The sequence below is a fragment of the Dendrobates tinctorius genome, unplaced genomic scaffold (assembly GCF_039654945.1).
Source record: "Dendrobates tinctorius isolate UK_male_01 unplaced genomic scaffold, ASM3965494v1 ptg000038l, whole genome shotgun sequence".
NCBI lineage: Eukaryota > Metazoa > Chordata > Amphibia > Anura > Dendrobatidae > Dendrobates > Dendrobates tinctorius.
The window spans coordinates 5,008,817-5,033,035 of record NW_027361706.1 but is presented as its reverse complement, the minus strand read 5'-3'; the positions used below and the strand labels follow the sequence as shown (position 1 = coordinate 5,033,035).

Below are 24,219 nucleotides of genomic sequence, written 5' to 3'. Positions count from 1 at the left end.
CGAAAGAGAAAACAGGATTTTGGTTGCTTACTGTAAAATCTGTTTCTCAGAGTCTTCATTGGGGGACACAGCGCCCTCCCATGATTTTGTTACTTGTAATGAATATATGATAACTTACATGATAATGTCTCCTCCTACTGCTTTTTCACTAACTGATTGTCCTACAGCCTGTCGGAGGGGTGTATACTGCGGAGGCAACATTTTTTTCATGGCATAGTGTCAACCTCCCAGAGACAGCAGCACACACCCATGGTTTCTGTGTCCCCCAATGAAGACTCTGAGAAACAGATTTTACGCAACCAAAATCCTGCTTTTTCTTTTTCTGTAAATACTTAGTAAAGCCCCATTGGCTTTTATAAATTGCTACAAATGTGCTGTATACACCAGCTCCTGCCACTGTTTCTGAGGAACCCGAGCTTATTCCTAATTTGACAGTGGCCTCAAGTTCTCTAACATTCTTGGGTTTTGTGTAGCAACTGCCTTCTTCAAATCCCAAAGTTTTTCTCTTGGGCTCCAATGATGGGACCAAGGAAGGCCACTCCAGACTCTTCCAGGACCTTCTTCTGAAACCAAGCCTTGAATGGCTCAGGTATGGTGGGTGCAACTTTTTCAGGACTTTAGCCTCAACAGCCACTACGTTAAACAAAGCAAAGTTGGTGTCCTAGCGGGACATGTGAGAGGACGCGTGTCGGATTTCTCCCGCTTCACATAGCGGTTGCAGGGCCGTACGGAGGCGCCGATGAACGCTTGTGACAGCTGTTTGACAGCCAGAGGTCGCGGTGAATGAAGGGAACCTGCCGATGTCTGCACCCAAGCAACGGATGATGCGCAGGAGGCAGAAAGCGCTGGAGACGGAGGGGAGCTCCCGGTCCCAAGATGGCGCCGATTCAGCAGAGGAGGAGACGGCCAAAGTGAGCGCAGCATATAGGAAGACAGAGGTGATCTCCAAGCTGAAGTTTGCTAGAGTGGAGGGGACAGAGAGGCAGCAACGGGGAGCTGGAGGTGAGGAGGACATAGGAGAACTAAACAGGGAACAGCTCCATGCACAGTACAGCCCCATGATGTAGCAGACCCCCATGTGTGCTGAAAAGTTACAGGATAAATGTGTCACATCACCCACTGTAACAGCCTCACAAGCCCCTGTGCACAGTGAACAGATGCAGACTTATGTGAAGCAGCTATGAACGAACCAACACTTAAGGATGTATTCTTAGCAGTGACATTCTGCAAATCTGCACTAACAGCCCTAACCCTGCAGGTTGATGGCTTAAAGGGTGAAATAGATAATTTCCATACTGTCATGCAGAAAGCTGAGGAGAGGATGGAGATGGTGTAGGAACGTGTAGGCGGTGCTGATGATCAGATTGCTGAACTGTTAAAAAGAGAAAAAAAGGAGATTTTTGTGTACTCACCGTAAAATCTCTCTTAGCCTCTAATTGGGGGACACAGAACCATGGGTGTTATGCTGCTGTCCACTAGGAGGCGACACTATGCATAATCTGAAAAAGATTAACTATGGCTCCTCCTCTGCAGTATACACCCCTGGACGGCGTCAGCCTTCTCCAGCATTAGGAGGAACGTAACAGAGAATAACATAACCATGCCTGTAAGAAGGCTACTATGCACGAGCTCAAAGAACAATATGAGAACTCAATCGCAAACAACGGCCCGTAAGGGCAACAGGGTGGGAGCTGTGTCCCCCAATTAGAGGCTAAGAGAAAGATTTTACGGTGAGTACACAAAAATCTCCTTTACTCTGTCGCCTCATTGGGGGGCACAGAACCATGGGACGTCCCAAATCAGTCCCTGGGTGGGAAGCAATGGACGAATATTGTGCTAGCAGGACCCTAAACTTGGGGCACTGCCGCCTGCAGAACCAGTCTACCCAGTCTCGCGTCCGCTGAGGACTGGGTATGAACACTGTAGTGTTTCGTAAACGTGTGTAGGCTAGTCCAAGTGGTCGCCTTGCACACTTGTTGTGTCGAAGCCTGGTGCCGAATGGCCCAGGAGGCCCCTACTGCACGTGTAAAGTGTGCCGTGATACCGGCCGGAAGATGGGAACTGTTAAGTCGGTAGGCCTCATATATGGTGAACTTGATCCACCTGGCAAGGGTAGCCTTGGAAGCCGGCAGGTCCTTGCGACCGCCTTCCGGAAGAATGAAGAGGGAATCAGACTTCCGGAAGGGTGCAGTCCTGGACACGTAAGTCCGCAATGCTCTAACGAGGTCAAGCGTATGCAGAGCCTTCTCCACTCTATGAACCGGAACCGGACAAAGGGATCGCAGTGAGATTTCCTCATTTAGGTGAAAGGTGGACACAACCTTCGGAAGGAAGGATGGCACAGTACGGAGAACCACCTTGTCCTGGTGAAAAGCTAGGAAAGGCCATCTGCAGGAAAGTGCTGACAATTCAGACACTCTGCGTAGCGAGATGATTGCCACTAGAAAAACCACTTTCTGTGACAGAATGCAGAGTGGAACTTCTTTAAGGGGTTCGAAGGGTGGTGCCTGCACTACTGTCAGGACCAGGTTGAGGTCCCACGTTTCCAGTGGACGTCTGTAGGGGGGAACCAATCGGGAAACTCCCTGGAGGAAAGTCCTTACTTGCGGTTTGGTAGCAATGAGCTTTTGAAAAAGGACTGAAAGCGCTGACACCTGACTCTTAAGCGAGCCTAGGGATATTTTGGCGTCTAGGCCCGATTGAAGGAAACCTAGTACCTTCGGGAGGGAATAAGAAAGTGGGACTTGTCCGTGAGATTCGCACCAGGAAAAGAAAGCTCTCCAGGTACGATAATAAATCTTGGCGGAGGCTGGCTTCCTTGCCCTGATCATGGTCGCAATGACATCCGGTAAGAACCCTGCCTGGGTTAGAATCCAGGTTTCAAGGGCCATGCCGTCAAATTGAGAGCCCCTGAATTCTGATGGTAGAACGGACCTTGTGACATAAGGTCGTGACGGTCGGGGAGACGCCAGGGGGCGTCTGATGTAAGTTGTACGATGTCGGCGTACCATGTACGTCTGGGCCAGTCCGGCGCGATCAGGATGGTTGGAACTCCGTCTTGTTTGATCTTCCTCACAACCCTAGAGATCAGGGGGAGGGGTGGAAAAATGTACAGGAGCTGGAACTGGGTCCAGACCTGGACCAGGGCATCCGCTCCGAGCGACCGCGGGTAGTGTGTCCTGGCCATGAAATTGGAGACCTTGGCATTGAGATGGGATGCCATTAGGTCCACATCCGGGGTTCTCCAGCGTTGACAGATCTGGTAAAAAAATTTCGGGGTAGAGAGACCACTCCCCCGAGTCCATTCCTTGCCTGCTGAGGAAGTCTGCTTCCCAATTTTCCACACCCGGAATGTGGACTGCAGAGAGTACCGACCTCGTGTCTTCCGCCCAGTGGAGGATATGTGCCACTTCTCTCATCGCCTGGGCGCTGCGGGTCCCGCCTTGGTGATTCACATATGCCACCGCCGTGGCATTGTCCACAACTGTATCCGTATGTGCGAGGCTGCAAGCAAGTGATGAAAGGCTCTCAGTGCCAGGAAGATGGCCCGGATTTCCAGGATATTGATGGGCAAGGTTGCTTCCATTGGTGACCACTTGCCTTGTGCCCTGTGATGTAGGTGCACCGCACCCCAACCTGTCAGGCTTGCATCGGTGGTCAGGACCTTCCATTGACCTGAGAGAAAGGGTTTTCCTCTTGCAAGCGAAGTTGGCTTGAGCCACCAATGTAGGGACCTCCTGGTTGACGATGCCAACCGAAACTCCCTGTCGAGGGAGAAGGGATTCCTGTCCCAAGATCTGAGGATGGCTAGTTGAAGAGGCCTGAGGTGAAACTGGGCAAATGGCACTGCCTCCATTGCTGCTGCCATCCTGCCGAGGACTCTCATGGCAAACCGGAGAGATCGGGGAGGATTGCGGAGGAGTGTGCGAACTCCAAGATGGAGGGCCAGTGTCTTGTCCTTGGGAAGGAGCACCAGACCCCTGGAGGTGTCGAATAACATTCCCAGGAAGGTTAGAGTCTGACTCGGGGTAGTCAATGATTTTTGTAGGTTGACTAACCATCCCAGACGACTCAGTGTGTCTATTGTGATTGAGACACTGACCTCGCAGTCCTTGAAGGTGGAAGATTTGATGAGAAGGTCGTCCAGGTACGGAACGACTAGAATGCCTCTGGAGTGTAGAACGTCCATGGTGGCTGCCATGACCTTGGTAAACGTTCTTGGAGCCGTGGCGAGTCCGAACGGGAGAGCGACAAACTGGTAGTGGTTTTGGTTGATCGCGAACCTGAGAAACCTTTGATGGGCGGGAGCAATTGGCATGTGCAGATGATATGCGTCTTGTATGTCTATGGAGGCAAGGTATTCTCCCTGCTCCATGGATGTTATGATGGACCGGAGGGACTCCATGCGGAAATGACGGACCCGTACATATTGGGCCAGACGCTGCCTCCTTTCTTGGGAACTACAAATAGATTGGAGTAGAACCCTCGGAATCTTTCGTTCGCAGGAACCGGCACCACGACTCCTGCTTGAAGGAGAGAGGAGACCGCTTAGTGGAAGGCACGAGCCTTGTCTGATGATGTTGGTGGAATAGAGAGGAAGAACCGGTTTCGTGGAGTGGAAGTGAACTCTATCTTGTATCCGGAAGACACTATTTCCCTGACCCACCTGTCTTCTGTAACAGGCAGCCAGACTTGCTGAAAGAGTAAAAGTCGCCCGCCTACTGGTGGGATGTCTTCCGGAGTTCGTGAGTCATGATGAAGCGAAGTTCTGAGGTTTTCCTCCCTTGGGTTTCGCTTTGCCTGCTTTCGACTGCCAAGTCCTGTCTGGTCTCTGCGCCGTCCGTGGGTTGTCCCTGCGTAGGGAGCGGTTACGATTTTGCGCTGGGCGCGAGACGGACCAGCCCGAAGAGTTCCGAAAGGATCGGAATTGTGTTTGGTTTCTCAGTTTAAACGTGCGTTTAGGTTTCAGTTGAGGGAGAGAGGTATTCTAACCCCCAGTGGCATTGGATATCATTGTGTCCAACTTTTCGCCGAAAAGCCTTCCACTAAGGTACGGAAGATGCGTGAGGGACTTCTTTGAGGCCGCATCCGCTTTCCATTCTCGCAGCCAGAGGATACGCCGAATCGTAATGGCGTTTGCCGCTATCCCCGCTAGACCTCTTGCCGAGTCTAGGGCTGCATGAAGCATGTAGTCTGCTACCACTGCTATCTGAACCGCTTGGTCCGAGAGCCCGGTATTTGAAGCTTGAAGACCCTCCTGCAGTTTTTTGGCCCAAGCCATGCGTTCTACTTGCCGGTCTCCTGCGTCCCTGAGGGTTGAGCTATCTGGCAGAGAGAGTAGGGTCTGTGCTGCTAGTTTAGATACCGGGGGGTCCACTTCGGGTGGATCTGTCCACTGTTTGGTGTCCTTCTGTGAGAAGGGGTACTTCACTTCCAAATATTTGCGATTGGCAAATTTTTTTCTCAGGCTGTGAAAACTGCTTAGCAAGTATTGTCTGAAACTCATGGTAATTAAGGAAGACCTTAGGTGGTTTCAGAAAACTTTCGAAGCAAATCTTATGCTCTGGGGTTTCCGGGGCTGACTCTGAAATTTCCAGCACCTGATGGATGGCAGAGATTATGTCCTCAACTAGCGCTGTATTGCTAGGGGGAGAAGGTACCACGAACCTCTCCGTTTCGTTGTCTGAGTCGGAGTCACAGATGCCTTCCGAATCCTGTGTATTGCTAAGGTGTTCCCTGGTGGGGGATCTCTGTGGTGAACTGCATTGTCTGTCTCTGACAGGGGACTGCCTAGGAGACCTGGAATGATGGTGTCTCTCCCTGGGGGGGGGGGGGGAGATGACCTTGTGCTATAGGACGACTCAGGTGATCGCGACCTATGAGTCCGCTTACGTCTGTGAGAGTCGGAAACAGCATGTTCCTGAGACAAGCTGTCCATTTGCTGGGTTACGTTCATAGCCGGGACACGACCCTGCAGAGCTTGCAGCAATGTAGCGGTTAAGTTATCTATGGACTGTGTCATAGACTGCGACATCTGAGTAGCCCATTCCGGCGTGGTATCCGACACTGAAGTATTGGTAGGGACTCCCTGGGGTTCTGACCCAGAGTTCTGAATGCAATCCCGGCAGTGCGGATACGTGCTGCCACTGGGGAGCGTGGTTTTGCAGGCTGTGCAGAATGCATAGAAACATTCCTGCCTGGTTCTCTTTCTTTAGCCCGGCATAGTGCACAGAGGCTGGCTATCAGGGATCCTACAGGGGTGGCTACGCAGAGGAAACCCAGAGAGCCTTATAGGTAGTATGGATTCACAGCTGAGTAAAGCGAACCCAGCTGTGAACTTACCCCACCAGTGTGCCCCTAGGTCCAGCACTGACAAAATCCCAGTTCTGTGCCCCCCGGAGACTGCGGTGGTTCTCCTTCTTGCTGGAGGCGTCCGTTGTCAGGATGTCCCCGCTATTCCCCAGCCTCCCCCCTATGCCTGGCCCTTCACTGGCTTCCTATTGCCCAGAGGATCCAATTCAAAACCCTAACCATGACATACAAAGCCATCCACAGCCCGTCTCCTCCATACATCTGTGACATGGTCTCTAGGTACCTACCCGCACGCAACCTTCGATCGTCCCAAGATCTCCTTCTCTACTCCCCCCTTATCTCTTCTTCCCACAACCGCATACAAGACTTCTCCCGTGCTTCCCCAATACTCTGGAACTCCCTACTGCAACACATCAGACTCTCACCATCAACGGAAACCTTCAAGAAGAACCTGTAGACCCACCTGTTCCGACAAGCCTACAGCCTGCAATGATCCTCGATCAACTGAACCACCGCACGACCTGCTCTACCCTCTCCTACTGTATCCTCACCCATCCCTGTAGACTGTAAGCCCTCGCGGGCAGGGTCCCCTTTCCTTATGTACTTGTGTGTCCCTTGTTTTACACTTGTATATTACTCTTGTATATATTACACTTGTCTATATTTCCCCTTTTCACATGTAAAGCGCCATGGAATAAATGGTGCTATATAAATGCATAACAATAATAATAATAATAATAATAATAATAATAATAATAATAATAATAATAATAATAATAAATGTCTGCAGCCAAAATAAAAATAAAAAAAAAAAAAAAAAGGCCACCGGGACGCTGAGGAGAGGAAGGAGGGGGCGGAGAGCTGACAAAGGAAAAAAGGAAAAAGGTGTGCCTTCTTGCGACACTAAGCAAAAACTGGAGAAGGCCGACGCTGTCCAGGGGTGTATACTGCAGAGGAGGAGCCATAGTTAATCTTTTTCAGATTATGCATAGTGTCGCCTCCTAGTGGACAGCAGCATAACACCCATGGTTCTGTGTCCCCCAATGAGGCGACAGAGTAATATGTCTAACGCATCTCGGATCTAGAAATTTAAACGGATGATCTTGAAAATCTTTCCTGCAGTAACAATTTGAGAATAATTGGTGTGCCTGAAAAGGTAGAAGGGAACAACCCCACTGATTATATCGATACATGGTTGAAAACCTAAGTGGGAGGAGACAGCCTTACTAAATTGCAGTGGAGAGGGCTCCTGGAGTACCATCAAGACCCTTACCCCTAGGGTCGTTCCAGAGATCTATTCTGGCCAAAATCCTGAACTACTAAGACCGTGATATTTTACTTAAAAAGGCCAGAGACATGGCAGACTTAACTATTGATGGCAACTGGGTATCTATATACCCGGACAATTCTGTGGCAGTCCAAAAGCTCAGGATGAAATTCGGAGAGGTCAAGAGGAGATTGCGGGATTGGGTTTGGCTTATTCAATGCTATATACGGCCAAATTAAGGATGGAAGCCCTGTGAGGTGTTCAATTCTCTCAGACTCCTGAAGAGGCGCAAACTGGCTTGATCAGAACAGTAAACATATTGGAGCAGAGGGGGTGCACTGAAGAAGGCTCTGTTTGATTGTGGGGTTAATTGTTATTAAGATTGTTAAAAGTTGTAAGGTTTGGAGATAATTGTCCTGAGGTATTACGGGACAAAAATGTTCAGGATGGTTGTGTTCGGCAGCGCAACAGGCATTTTATATTGTTAAAGGTGGGCTGGGGAGATGAAGAGATGGAGAGTTAGTTAGCAGAATTGTAAAGTGTCCAGAATCTTAAAACTGCTTGGTTGTGGAACGGGTATTCCCATTTCTCGTATAGAGAGGTCCTGTTGAAGCGTATTGAGCGCGAAACGGCTGTTGTCCGTCTTCCAGCACATTGCTCCCGTGCCTATGCGGATGCCTTGTGAATGTGAAATAAAGTGATTTGATTCACATGAACGGTGAGTGCCATCCTATTTTTTCTTTCTCTTCACACTCAAATTGATCTACCCTTGGAAAATGAATGGATGGATAATTTGGTACAAGAGTTGGAGTATCTACCAAAAGTGTTGCCAGACCATAGTCCGTTAGTGGTGCTATTACAAATTGAGGATCAAGGGAATAAATTGGGATCGGGGTGGAAAATTAATCCTTCTTGGCTCCAACTCCTAGACATGGGGAAGATTGGTGACAAGATAGCGGAATTCTTTATGCTTAACGAGGGTAGTGCAGAGCAACATTGTTTGGGACACTATGAAGGCATATTTAAGGTGGATTTTGTTTAGGGACATATCGAGGCAAAAGACTGCATCTGGAAACACTGGTCTAGTGGTAATGGAGGAATTGAGGGCAGCAGAAGAGGAGGAAGCTTTGAGTATCCAGCATTCTCAGGACACACACAACCGCATGAAGGCTGCTCAGGAGGAGGTAAATAAATTACATTTGCGGAAGGCAGAGAGGTTGAAGGCATTTCAAAAAGAAGTTTTCTATGTAGAGGGGTAAAAAGTGGGACATTTGCTCTCAGTTGTGGCTTCGGCGCATGTATCAGCACTAAAATCAGAGAATGGCAGTGTGGTTACTCAGGGGGAGAAAATTTTGTAAGTTTTTAGGGGCTTCTACGGGAGGTTATATTCCTCACAGTCACAGCAAGTGGAGGGGGAGATTGATGCTTTCTAGAGGAGGCCCACTCACCCAAGTTAAGTAATGACGACAGATTGGCTGGAAGAACCTCTTCCAGTGGAGGAATTAGGAGAGGCTTTGTCCCATGGCGGGGGACAGGGCACCAGGGGTAGACGGCAACCCAGCTGAAGTATATAAAAACCTCAATGAGGACCGAACTAATAACTAAATTGCTAGGGGTATTTTATGGGTTGTTGGACAGGGAGCGTTGCCAACATCTATGAGGGAGGCCATTATTGTGGTCATCCCCAAAGCTGAAAAAGATCCACAGCTGCCGGAGTCATATAGACCAATATCACTTTTGACAGTGGATATTAAAATACTGGCCAAGGCTCTGGCGAACAGACTGATCTGGATAATAGATAAGGTGGTCCACCAGGACCAGTCTGGCTTTATGCCAAATAAATCCACTGATGTCAATTTAAGGAGGCTAGAAACATGCAAATTCCAGCTGAAAATGCGGGTAAGAGAGTGGCAGTATCTCTAGATGCACATAAAGCCTTTGACATCATGGAATGGAACTACCTTTGGTCAGTGCCGGTTCGCTTTGGGTTTGGGCCACTGTTTACCTCATAAGTAAAATTGCTATACTCCTCTCCAACGGTCAGAATTAAAGAGAATAATAAATTGTCGGGGGTAAGAGACAGGGGTTTCCTTTGTCCCTGTTGCTATTTGCCCTGGATGTGGAGCCACTAGCTGCCAAAATAAGAAGATCGCAGGAGGTGAAGGGGTTTGTATATGGAAAACCAGAGGCGAAGGTAGCTCTTTATGTGGACGATATTCTGCTATTTTTGGAGAATCCTGGGGAAGCCTTGAGAAATATAGTAATGTTAATTGAGGGATTTGGACAGATATCGGGGCTGCTCATTAACTGGGATAATTTGTGTGTACCGTCGATAGATGGGGAGAGTGACTAACAGGGAGGTGGAGCTAAATACTAAGTGGTCCATCAATTTAAATACTTAGGGATTCATGTGGCTCTTCCACTGACGGCATTTGAGCTTAATTGATGCCCTTTATTACAAAGACTGGGCACTAAAATTACAGCGTGCAATAAGTTACATCTTTAGGGCAGCACGGTTAGCACTGCAGCCTTGCAGCGCTGGAGTCCTGGGTTCGAATCCCACCAAGGACAACATCTGCAAGGAGTTTGTATATTCTTCCCGTGTTTACGTGGGTTTCCTCCAGGTACTCCGGTTTCCTCCCACATTCCAAAGACATACTGATAGAGAATTTAGATTGTGAGCCCCATCGGGGACAGTGATGATAATGTGTGCAAACTGTAAAGTGCTGCGGAATATGTTAGCGCTATATAAAAATAAAGATTATTATTATCGGTGGTGGGCAGAGTGAATCTCCTCAAACTGATTGCGATGCCGCAGCTACTATATGTGCTACATAACTCCCCCATGTGGATCCCAATGAGCAGGTTCCGTAGGATAAAATCACTATTTGGAGAATTAGTGTGGGCTAAGCAGAGTCCAAGACTCAAGCAGGAAATACTGCAGAGACCAAAAGAGGCGGGAGGTCTGGAGCTCGCTAATCCCTGGTTGTACTTCCTTTCCACACAAAGCCAACACCTCAAGGGCTGGGGGGATACACTGGGAGGGGAACGGATAACTTCCAGCATGTAATACTTAATAAAGTCTTTCCCATTAAGTATGGGTCTTGAGGCGGGACATTTCAAGAAGTGGGGAACTGGCTATCCTACCATAATGTTAAATCACAAGATGTGGCAGAAGATTAAGCAGATTAGGGGGGGGGGGGGTGACTCACTTCACTAGGTGAAGGAGAACATCTATTTTCGGGAATTCAGTAACATGAAGGGATATGGTGAGTGGAAAGAGGTGGGTATTAGTCTGATCTGTCACATGATATACCGGGGTAAGCTTAAATCATGGGAAATGTTGCAAGAAGAATTTCAGTTCCCAAGTCTAAATCTCTTTCACTATAGAAAGCAAGCATTCCAGACAAAGCAGAAGAGGGCCCATTATAGTAATACAAACGGATCTCGCGTTAGATTTTATACTTAAAAATAGAGGAACGAAGGGGGAGATAGCTGGGGTGTATGGTGACCTGCTAAATGACTTTCTGGGAGGAAACTCTCAAAGCTCGAAACAAGTGGGAGACGGACTTGGGAGAGATAAATGATGATAGATAGGCGAGAGTCTATTCTGGAATATGTACCCAAGATATCCATGAGTGAGCCTGGGAGACTGTCACAGCTGTATGTGATTCACAGGGTGTATAGATCTCCTGATATGTTATTTAAAGCAGGGTTAAAGTCTAATTCTGACTGCCCGAGGTGTTCACATTCTCAGGCAGGCATACTGCATATGCTTGAGCATTGTCCCAGATTGTCTTCCTTTTGGATTGTAGTGTTGAATCGTATTGGGGTTGTATATGGGTGTATTGTTCTGAAGGACCCACTGAAATGTATATTGGGGTATGTTGCGTTTGTGCGTTCGGCAGGCACGTCAAAACAACGCATCCACATGTCCTGCGTATCCAATGTTAAAAATAGGTGTGCAGAAGTAGACGGATCTTAACGGAGGAAGTACGCAGCCCTCCGCAGCTCAGCCGAACAGTAATGTGAAACCAGCCTTAATCTTTTGTGCCTTCAGTATTCTATCTTCTTAGGGTGACTAATAATAATCTTTATATAGCGCCAACATATTCCGCAGAGCTTTACAGTTTAACAGTTTCAAAACACAAGTCATAAGTAACATTAACAATACAGTAATTATTAAAATAAGACGACCCTGCTCGTGAGAGCTTACAATCTACAATGAGGTGGGGGAGATACAAAGTACAGGTGTGTATTTACAATGATGGTCCAGCCATCTTGAGAAGGTGGGGGACAGAGATAGTAAATGGGCTACATACTCACACTTGCACATAAAATGACTGATTAGTGAACGTGATAGGCTGCTCTGAATAGATGTGTTTTGAGAGAGCGCCTAAAACTGTGCAAAGTGTGGATAGTCCTAATTAATTGTGGTAGAGCATTCCAGAGGATTGGCGCAGCACGGGAAAAGTCTTGGAGTCGGAAGTGGGAGGTGCGGATTAGTGCAGAGGTTAGTCGAAAGTCTTGTCAGCTAGGCCGATAGACAGAAATGAGGGAGGAGATGTAGGGGGGTGCTGCACTGTGGAGAGCTTTGTGGGTGAGAACAAGTACTTTGAATTGGACCCTATAATGAATGGGCAGCCAATGTAAGAGCGGACGCCTCAGAGTACCGATTAGCCAGGTAGATGACCCTGGCTGCTGCATTAAGTATGGACTGGAGAGGGGAAAGTCGAGTAGCGGGGAGGCCAATTAATAGAGCATTGCAGTAATCCAGGCGGGAGTGGATCAATGCTACAGTGAGGGTTTTTGTTGTTTCCATGGTGAGAAAAGGGCGAATTCTGGAGATGTTCTTTAGGTGTAGGCGGTAAGAGCGGGCAAGACATTGTATATGGGATGTGAAGGAGAGGTTGGTGTCAAACATAACACCCAGACAGCGTGCCTGCTGTTATTATGGTGCCACCCATGGAGAGGAAAATGTCAGATTTAGGGAGGTTAGTAGATGGCGGGAGCAGAAGTAGTTCAGTTTTTGAGAGGTTAAGTTTCAGACAGAGCAGACATGATGTTGGAGACTGCGGACAGACAGTCACTTGAGTTCTGTAGTACAGCGGGGGTAAGGTCAGGGGATGACGTATATAGTTGAGTATCATCAGCATAAAGATGGTACTAAAAACTAAATCTGCTGATGGTCTATCCAATAGGGGCCGTGTAGAGAGAGAAGAGAAGGGGGCCAAGGACTGAGCCCTGAGGTACCCCGACAGCGAGAGGAAGAGGAGATGACGTGGAGCCAGCGAACAAAACACTGAAGGAGCGGTCAGAGAGATTGGAAGAGAACCAGGAGAGAGCAGTGTCCTTAATGCCTAGTGACTGGAGCCTATGGAGCAGGAGACGGTGGTCAACAGTGTCGAAAGCTGCAGAAAGGTCGAGAAGAATGACTAATGACTAATCAAAACACGTCAACTCAACTCAGATGATATAATCCTAAATACAGTTGCATCACCTAATTTTATATATGCTCTCTGTATAAGGTATTCTCTATATAAGGTATTCAGTTTTAGGATTTCTAAGCTTAGTTTTTAAAGCATATTGACATGTTTCTATGGGTTTTTTTTTCAGATATGCCTCATTCATGCATTAACTTGGGAAAACTTGACTACCACGATAAGGAAAGCCTACAACCTGTATTTTGGCTGCAGAATCGGAGATCAGTACAAGAGTTGGGCTCCACATGTATGCTGCAATAGACCTGCATTGCATCTTATCCAGTTGTTGCATGGGAAGAGGCAAGATATATCTTTTCCAGTCCCAAAGATCTGAAGAGAGACAACCAACCACACTACCAATTGCTATTTCTGCGTGGTGCCCCCTAATAGGAAATGAGTCTTAAGGAATAAGTGGACTTTATAGTATCAAAACACTCCATCTGCAATACGCCCAGTACCACATACAGAAGAACTGCTGGTTCGAAAAGCATGAGAAACATTTTCAGTCGATTCAAGTGAGGAAGAAGAGGGCGCTAGGTGTCATGAAGCGTCTTCCTCTAAAGAGCCAGACTTTGTCAGCAACCTCAGCTGAATCACACCTTCTAATACAAAGTGAACTGAATGACCTTGTTACAGACATTGATAGAGTAAAGCCCTCGTTACACACTGCGATATCGCTAGCAATATCGCTGTAAAGTCACCGATTTTGTGACGTAGCAGCGATATTGCTAGCGATATCGCTACATGTGATACTTACCTCCGACCGGCTCCCCCGCTGATTATCGCTGGTCGCGCGAGAAGGTCCTGGACCATTTCTCGTCGTCAGCTTCCTGCTGTGACGACGAGCGACGCGTGGACGCGGGCGGGAGGATGTCAGGATCGCCACGTCTGACAGGTAAGTAGCGACCCCCGACCCCTGCGATGTCGCTGGTGAGATCTGCCTGTGTGGCAGCTCACTAGCGACCACTTAGCGATGCACCAGCGATCCATATCGTTGTCGGGATCGCTGGTGCATCGCTATGTGTAACGGTACCCTTAGCGTCCCGTTTCACTTAGCGATGCACCAGCGATCCCGACAACGACACGACCAGGTAGGAATCGCTGGTGCGTCACTAAATGATCGCTAGTAAGCTGCCAAACAGGTAGATTTCTTCAGCAACGCAGCAACGATCCAGCGATCAAACACAGTGATGCATGCTGGCCAGTGGGACACCGACGATGAAAAAAATGGCCTAGGACATTCCTCCCCTGGGACAATGTAATAAAGTTAAAAAAAAAAAGTGAAAAAATAATTTATATAAAAAAAATTCGCTCATTAAAAAAAAAAAAAAAAAATATTCCCTAATAAATTCATTTTTTGGAAATTAAAAGAAAAAAATAAAATATAATAATAATAATAATAATAATAATAATAATAATAATAAAAAGTACACATTTAGTATCGCCGCGTCCGTAACGACCCGCCCTATAAAACTGTCCCATTAGTTAACCCCTTTAGTGAACCTCTTAAAAAAAATAAATAAAAAAACAAAGCAAAAAATAATGCTTTACTATCATACCGCCGAACAAAAAGTGCAATAACGCACAATCAAAAGACGGATATAAATAACCATGGTACCGCTGGAAAGGTCATCTTGTCCCGCAAAAAACGAGCAGCCACGCAGCGTCAAGAGCGAAAAAATAAAAGTTATAGCTCGCAGAATAAAGCGATGCAAAAATAATTATTTTTTATATAAAATAGTTTTCATTGCATAAAAGCGCCAAAACAAAAAAAAAACTACATAAATGAGGTATCTCTGTAATCGTACTGACCCAAACAATAAAATCAATTTTACCGCACGCGGAACGGTGTAAACGCACCCGCCCAAAAGAAATTCTTGAAATGCTGGTTTTTGTTCATTCTGCATTCCAAAAATCGGAATAAAAAGCTATCAAAAAATGTCACGTGCCCAAAAACGGTACCAATAAAAACGTCAACTCGTCCCACAAAAAATAAGACCTCACGACTCGGTGGGTCAAAATATGGAAAAATTATAGCTCTCAAAATGTGGTGATGCAAAAACTATTTTTTACAATAAAGAGAGTCTTTTAGGCTATGTGCCCACGTAGCGTTTTAAAACGCACAGTGAAAACCGGATTCCTTCCCAGAAATCGCGTGGTTTTTTCCGCGATTTTCTCAAGCACTTTCCAAGTGATTTGAAGCATCGCTTGGAAAGTGATTGACAGGTTGGTCACACTCGTCAAACATAGTGTTTGACAAGGGTGAGCAGCTTTTTACTATTGAGGCCGCCTATGTGGCATAAATAGTAAAAGATAGAATGTTAAAAATGATAAAAAAAATTAAAAAAAAATTGGGGTATATTTACCTTCCGACGTCCCGCGCTGCCATCCCGAGCCTCAGCGTTCCCAGCGATGCCTTGCGAGACCTGTGATGACGTTGGTCTCGCGTTACTATAGCGATCTCGCGAGACCGCTAGAGTCACGTGAGACTACGTCATCACAGGACCTTGCCGCAAGGCATTACTGGGAACGCTGTGGCCCGGGATGGCATCGCGGGACGTCGGAAGGTAACTATACCCCGATTTTTTTCTTTTTTATTCTTTTTTTTACAGGGGTATGGTACCCAGGGCCTGGAGGACAGTCTCCTCTCCTCCACACCGTGGGTACCAACCGCACGAGACGCTTAAATTCCCGCATGGTGGGCATAGCCACATGCGGGAAGTAAGCGATTCTCATGCATTCCTATGGGTGCGGAATCGCGGCAATTCTTTGCGATTCCACACAAAAGAATGATCATGCTGCGATTTTTTCCACGATGCGATTCCGTCGCGGAAAAAAGCGCAGCATTAGCACAGCATGTGCGGAATGCCATAGGAATGCATGGGGTGCATTCTGTACAAGATTTTTAAATGTTTTCGCGCCGAAAATCGCGGCAAAAACGCTTAAAAATTGCATCGTGGGCACACAGCCCTAGCGTGTGACAGCTGCCAAACATAAAAACCACCATAAATAGTAAATCAACCCCCCCCCCCCCCACTTTACCACCCCGTTAGGGAAAAATAACAAAATTTAAAAAAAAAATGTATTTATTTCCATTTTCCCATTAGGGTTAGGGCTAGGGCTGAGATTAGGGTTAGGGTTGGAGTTAGAATTGGGGGGTTTCCACTGTTTGGGCACATCAGGTGCTCTCCAAACGCAACATGGCGTCTGATCTCAATTCCAGCCAATTCTGCGCTGAAAAAGTCAAATGGTGCACCTTCCCTTCCAAGCTCTGCCATGCGCCCAAACAGTGCCCCCACATATTGGGTATCAGCCTACTCAGGACAAATTGCAAAACAACTTTTGGGGTCCAATTTCTCCCGTTACCCTCAGGAAAATAAAAAATTGGGGGCAAAAATATTTTTTTATTTTCACGCCCGGGCGTTATAAACTTTTGTGAACCCCCCAGTTCAAAGTGCTCACCACACATCTAGATAAGTTCCTTAGGGTTCTAGTTTCCAAAATGGGGTCACATGTGGGGGGTTTCCACTGTTTAGGTACATCAGGGGCTATCCAAAGGCAACATGATACCCGCAGACCATTCCATCAAAGTCTGCATTCCAAAACGTCACTACTTCCCTTCCGAGCACCGACGTGTGCCCATACAGTAATTTTCTCCCACATATGGGTTATCAGCGTACTCAGGACAAATTGGACACAACAACTTTTGGGGTTTAATTTCTCCTGTTACCCTTGGAAAAATTAAAAAAAAATGGGGACTAAAAGATCTTGTTTGTGGAAAAAATTATTTTTTTTATTTTCACGCCCGAGCATTATAAACTTCTGTGAAGCCCTTGGGGGTTAAAAGTGCTCACCACATATCTAGAAAAGTTCCTTGGGGGGGGTCTAGTTTCCAAAATGGTGTAATGTGTGGGGGGTTTCTACTGTTTAGGCACATCAGGGGATTTCCAAACGCAGCATGGCGTTCGATCCCAATTCCAGCCAAAAAAGTCAAATGGCGCTGCTTCCCTTCCAAGCTCTGCCATGCGCCCAAATAGTGGTTTACCCCCACATGTGGAGTATCAGCGTACTCAGGAAAAATTGCACAATAACTTTTAGGGTCCTGTTACCCTTGGGAAAATAAAAATTGGTGGTGAAAAGATAGTTTTTTGGAAAAAATGTGATTTTTTAATTTTACGGCTGTACGTTATAAACTTCTGTGAAGCCCTGGGAGGTTCAAAGTTCTCACCACATAATTAGAAAAGTTCCTTGGGGGTCTAGTTTCCAAAATGGGGTCACTTGTGGGGGTTTAGGAACATCAGGGGCTCTCCAAACGTGACATGGCGTACGATCTGAATTCCATCCAATTTTGCACTGAAAAAGTCAAACGGCGCTCCTTACCTTCTGAGCTCTGCCATGCACCGAAACAGTGGTTCCCCCCCCCCAACATATCAGGTATCAGCGTACTCAGGACAAATTGGACAATAACTTTTGCAGTCCAATTTCTCCTGTTACCCTTGGTAAGATAAAAAAAATTGGACCTGAAGTACTTTTTTTGTGAAAAAATGTTCATTTTTTTTTTTAAATATACAAAAAATTCCTGTGAAGCACCTGAAGGGTTAATAAACTTCTTGAATGTGGTTTTGAGCACCTTAAGGGGTGTAGTTTTTAGAATGGTGTCACTTTTGGGTATTTTCTATCATATAGACCCCTCAAAGTGACTTCAAATGTGTTGTGGTCCGTAAAAATAAAATAGTGTTGCAAAAATGAGAAATCACTGCAACTTTTAACCCTTATAACTTCCTAACAAAAAAAAAAATTTAGTTCCAAAATTGTGATGAAAAGTAAACATATGTGAAATGTTATTTATTAAGTTTTTTGTGTGCCATATCTCTGTGATTTAAGGGCATAAAATTTCAAAGTTGGAAAATTGCAAAATTTTCGCCAAACTTGTTTTTTTTCACAAATAAACGCAAGTCATATCAATGAAATTTTACCACTAACATGAAGTACAATATGTCACCAGAAAACAATGTCAGAATCACCGGAATCCATGGAAGCGTTATTACCTCATAAAGGGACAGTGGTCAGAATTGTAAAAATTGACCCGGTCATGAACGTGCAAACCACTCTTGGGGGTAAAGGGGTTAAACTTTTATATATTTTTAATGACTTTTTTTTTTTGTTCTAACTTTTGGCATGCTTCAATAGTCTCCATGGGAGACTAGTAAGCTGCCACAACCCGATCTCTGCTACATAGAGGCAATGATCAGATTGCCTCTATGTAGTAGAATTACTGACTTGCTGTAAGTGCCGACTACTGGGTGGCGCTCACAGCAATCCGGCACTGAAAACCATAGAGGTCTCCAGGAGACCTTTGGTTGTCGTGCCAACGAACCAGTCACCTGCGATCACGTGATGCAGGTCACCGGTGGGAGGATTTCCGGCCAGAAGCGCGCGTTAAATGCCGCTGTCAAGAGTTTGACAGCGGCATTTAACTAGTTAATAGCCGCGGGTGGATCGCGATTCCACCCGCAGCTATTGCAGGCACACGTCAGGTGTTCAAAACAGCTGACATGTCCCGGGGAAGATGTGGGCTCAAATCAAAGGGAGGGAAGCGACCTTTGCAGTACTAGTACAGCGAACGTCATAAAGGGATTAACTGTATAAGACTGTGTTATCACCATTGCACATCAAGTTGGGCCTAATGAAGAACTTTGTAACAGCAATTCATAAAAATGCATACACATTCAAGTATCTCATTGATAAAGTTCCAATCTTGAGTGAAGCAAATATAAAGGAAAGGAGTCTTTATTGGGCCTCAGATTCGTAAGCTTCTTCAATGAGGAGTTTGTTGCAGGGCAAGGAAAAAGCTGCATGGGTAGCATTCGCATTAGTGGTAACCATTTTTTGGTAAACTCAAGAGTAGATAACTATGAAGTGTTGGTGAAAAATCTCATCGAAACATAATGGTCTTGACGGATTCATTTCTTACATGCACAAATAGACTTTATTCCCCATCAAACTGCGGAGCAGAGAGCGATGAGCACAGTGAGAGATTTCACCAAGATATTGTGGCTATGGAGAAAAGATATCAAGTAAAATGGAATCCACTGATGCTTGCAGATTACTGCTGCACAATTGTAAGAGAAGTTTCGATGCAGGAGTACAAAAGTAAAAAAAAAAAAAAAAAAAAAAAAAAACGTACCATCTTCATACGATGCAGTCCTCTTCTTTCCTTCCTGTCGTGGTTCCTGCGCAGACACACTGCTCTACCCTGTTGAGGGCAGAGCAGAGTCCTGCAGTGCGCAGGCGCCGGGAGAGGTCCGGCGCCTGCGCACTGCAGTATTCTGCTCTGCCCTCAACAGGGCAAAGCAGTGCGCCTGCGCAGGAGCCACCACAGGCAGCAAAGAAGAGGACGTCATTGTTAGAAGGGAGGCACCGGACCGAACCGCGACACCCATTGAACTGGACTGCCCCCCCCGGTGAGTATAATCTAACTATTTTTTTCTCATCTTTCAGGTTACATTGGGGGCTTATCTACAGCATTACAGAATGCTGTAGATAAGCCCCTGATGTTGGTGCCGGTAGCTCATATTCTAAAAAAAAGGGGTGACAGATTCCCTTTAAGAAATAGCTCGTGACAACTTTTGAAAATTTGTAGAAAAGTGTAACAATTACTGTCAAAGTCTCAGAAATTGCCATAGGTAGTAAGATATCCTGAAACATCACCTGTTGGGGGGGGTACTTGAGAAAGCGGAGCTTGTGAAAACAGCAGCTCAAATTCTGTATATCCAATATATGCCCTGTAGTAGATGCTGACATTTTTACTTTAGTTAAAACTAAACCATTTTAACTACGCTATAACTAATGAGTAAAGTGTCAAAAATAAAAATGTGTAATGTTCATGCAGATGAAATGAGTTTTAGTGATTAAGATTATAGGTTTTTTTTTTTCTTTTACAGTGAAGATTGTGACCGTCTCACCAAAAGAGTTAAAAACGACTGCAAGTGTGGCCACTCCATTCATACATGCAGCCATGAGACAGCAAGATGGTTTCCTGCAAAGCAGTTTTAGCAATCGAAGTCCATGGTCTCCTGTCATTGCTCTTAAACATATGTTTAAAGTTATCACTTAATGAACTCTCTTACACACCGGCCTAATTTCCACCCCCACTCATCTTATTTGAACATCTTGAAATCTTAAAATGCATCAATGTTTGATTTGTACTGTAACCCCCTGACCTCAAAATCTAACGAGCAACAATTATTCAACCATACAGCGGTATGTTAATACTAGAGCAACCTCTGAAATGGTTACATAATTAAGATTTTTTTTTCTCTAGTAGAAATTCTGCAATACCAGACAGCTCGACCTCAAGTAATATGGAAGAGCCAAGTACAAAAAGGGCTTCCACACATGCTACATTTACAACAACGCTTAATACATAACTCTAATTTGAATGGCACACACATTCCTCTCCTCACCTTGTTGTTTTTCATCTCTAAGATTTCCAATATGATCCTCAGGTATTCTTCCTTCCTCTCCTGGGGGAAACCAGTAGTTAGAAATCATGGATTCTTATCTAGGGTCTAGTCTATAGAATCCAATAGGCTATAAAAAGGAGTTTGGCAACCCAACTACTACAATTTATAATTGCTTGATGGGGTGGTAGAATGGTTGATGGCGATGCTAAATAATACAGGTACACACAAAAAACTTTGATGTATTATACAACAGCAACCTCCTAATATGTTCTACAATAGCAGGAATAGCAAAGTGCTAAGATTTTATTTACTTGAACTGTTTTTTTTCTCTGAAGGAGCAATCAGAAAACAGGCAGATATGTAAAGAAAATTTAAACTCCCCCAAAAAATATTTTTTTGTGTCCTTGTATTACAAGTCCAGATTCAGAACTCAAGACTTGTATAAACCAAGTAGTGAAAAGATAGGGAAGGAAATGTCCAAATTCCTAGCAATGAATACATATATCCTGGAAAAAAAAGTTTCATAAAAATCAATTACCATACCATATTTTTCGGACCATAAGATGCAATTTTTTGCTCCAAATTTGGAAAGAAAGTGTTGGGTGCATCTTATGGTCCAAATGTAACATGTGGGGAGGGGGCAAAGGTAGAGTGGGATCGCACTCGCAGGAGGCAGGAAAATGTCGCCGCTGGGGAAACCATGTAGTCCCAATGCTTAAAGTTAAGTAATATTCATTAGCCGCTTCCCCGCCCACCTGTCAGCGCCGAGCAGTGGGCAGGGAGCAGCAAATGAATATTCCTTCACTCCAAGCATCGGGACTACATGGTTTCCCCAGCGCCGGATTCCTGCAGCTGCTGGGGAGATGTGTGTCTGGTGGAGGAGGGGGCAGGAGCAGGGAGCCACAGGAAGGATTGCGACATACCTGACAGCACACCCCGGGGCTCCTGCTGATGCTGAGTGCTCCTGTATAGGACCTGTGGTGAGGTCATGAAGAGGGCAGGCTGGAGCATCACACGACAGCATAGAGCCCTCTTCATGATGTCATCAGAGGTACTGCAGATACCGCACTAGAAATAATACAGCTTCCTCTTACATGACCTGTGGTGAGGCAATAAGAGGGCTCTGCAGAGTCATGTGATGCTCCAGCCCTTCTTTACCTCACCACAGCGTGGCCGGCTGGCTGCGGGACCTACACAGCCTATACAAGTAGGAATTAATTAAGAGGTTAGTAATAATTACAACATATTAAAAAAAAAAAAGCACTCTGCCACTCCTGTGGTGAACTATAACTTCCAGCATGCCATTGGATCTGCAGGATCTTAAAGCAGCACTCCAGTGTTATTTTTCAGAGCTGGAGTTTTAAATATAAGCCCTGTGCCCCCATTCTTATACTCACCCTCCAGCATCCTTCATGTAGTACTACTAGATACCACAATGGTCCCGCAGCACCATCTTCTATCCTTAGCTTCCAACATAACATACTATTATATATAACACCACCACATAAAAAGTATGTTATTTATGTTGAATATTTTATCACATTTTTTGCTTCAAATATTTTTTCCCCTAGTTTTCACCTCCAAAACATGGGTGCGTCTTATTAGTGCAATACGTCTTATGGTCCGAAAAATACGGTAATCGTTTGGGATTGAGTTTTATGGGCCAAAGTGTTTCATTTTGTATAATATATCAAGGAAAAGTTTTTAGCTTTTTGACCTCCTCCAACACCTCTCGCTGTGTGGCTTGCCACTGGACATCCATAAAGAAGAAAGCAGATAGGCACATTCCGTCCCGTGCAAAATAATCCTTTATTGTGGCATCAAGTTACCAATGTCAAGGTGAAAATATATTTTCTTATATAACTTTTATACTTTTATACTGTGAAACAATAAGTTTTTCCTAATTGCTTGCTAATGCAAATGTAACTGTATTAAAGATGGCTGCCAGTGTTCACTTTCACTTAAATTCAGTGTCTAAAGAGTTAAGTTAAGTTTCATTTCTCCTAAAAAAAGATAACTCAGGAATGTGAAGAAGAAGTAACCATCGGGAGACTTTTTGACGAATCAGAGAGAGACTGGACACTAGATGTATACTGCATAAACCCCGCCTAATGCACGCCTTCCCCTAACACTCAATATAGTATTGTGTATTTGTAAATAAAGCCAGTTGTTGTACTGCTCCTGACAGGTGTGGATGCGGGACATTAGCTAAGACTGAATCAGCTGCGTGTCTGAGTCATTCTTAATTGGTACCAGATGTTTTGCGCTCGCACAATGATTTGGAATGACTGGTGAATGAGGATTTATTGTCGTTTACGACCCCGACAATTTGGAGCCCAACGGGGGGCGTGGACAGTGATCCGAGGCTCCTCTGGACCCATGCCTGGATGTCTGTGGATGATACCTGTAGTGGCTGACCTCGAGGACTGATCACCCTCCAAAACACGGTAAGTGAGATCATATACACTGTATGTGTCACACTTGCTAGTGTCTCAGCCGTTATTGGTTTGTCTGTGGTCTCCTTGGGTCTGAGGGGTGACCGGTCGAGTGGTGAGACTGAGTGCGATCCTGTGCCACGCTCTGAACCAGCAACTGAGAGACGTCGCATTCTGCGCGTCCTCGTGTACACCACACCTCCTCCACCGGTCATTGTACTCCATTTAACCACCCTACCCGTGACTATTGTCTAGTAGTGAAGTGGAGTGATAAATTGAGCTAGTTGCAGATTGTGGGGCAACTTAGAGGAAGGGATAGGAGACGCAGCCTCTGTGATATTGTACCAGCTAGGTAATTAAGACGTCCCGAGAAGGGACCACCTGTATTTCTGTGGAGGGCTCTCACTAGGAGACCGCCTCCCGACTGTTGGAATATCGTGGCAGGATAATCTGTTAATCACTGCTGTTCAAGGTTAGGGAAAGGAAATATTGAGCGCGAGGCTCTTTTCCTAGTATGTCGAACGTGAGGCTCCGTACTGTGGAACATCAGTGTTGATATCGCTACCAGTGGTTTTTCTGCAGAGAACCATAGTATTCTGTAAGAGTCATGCTGCGTATCTTAAAGCAGAAGTCTGTGCCCCACAAGTTAGATGAGGATGCTGTGGAGGTCAAGGCAATAGTAGCGTCACGGGAGGGCAAGAAGGCAGTCAAGAATGTGGAGAGATTGTATAAGCATGTAGGATTGCCCTCGTCAGGGAGATTACAGCCGGCTATGTGGCATAATCTCATAGAGAACAAACGAGGCATGTTGAAAGATAAAGGATTGTTAGAACAAGCACAAGCTCATCTGCGAGTTGCGCGAGGCTTGAAGAATGAAGGATGGAAAGAGATTGATGGGGAAGGAGGATCAGACAATGCGGAACCTGTGTTTGGTTATAAAATGCCTTTGAACTGTGATCTTATAGATTGTAAAATGGCCGCCGTGCCACTGATGATGAAAATGCAGTCCCAACCACCGCCCTATAATGGCGACAAGACGAGCTCTCCAGAAGCGTGGGTGTGTCCTGTTTGTGGCGTGCAGAATCCAACCTGGGTGGAAACCTGCCGTGTGTGTGGGGCGGGCCGTCCTTGGGGTTCCGCCCAGACCATGGACGGAAGTGGGGCATGCCACGCCTCCACCGGCAGCCATCTTGGTGCACCCGGAATTCCTCCCCAGCCACTATGTCCGCTGGTAACACTTTCCGGCGAGTACTATC

At 45.9% G+C, this 24,219-nt stretch overlaps 1 protein-coding gene across 3 annotated transcripts in view; it reads right to left on the bottom strand.

Moving 5' to 3' along the window:
* The window catches only part of TASOR (transcription activation suppressor), a 208,983-nt gene that overhangs the window by 68,225 nt on the left and 116,539 nt on the right, over nt 1-24,219 (bottom strand). For 2 of the 3 annotated variants that reach the window (XM_073574135.1, XM_073574136.1), the window contains one exon: nt 20,529-20,588. The exons of the other annotated variant lie outside the window; for it this stretch is intronic. In XM_073574135.1, coding sequence (XP_073430236.1) covers nt 20,529-20,588 — 60 coding nt within the window. The remainder of the gene's footprint in view (nt 1-20,528; nt 20,589-24,219) is intronic. 3 annotated transcript variants of the gene reach the window in all.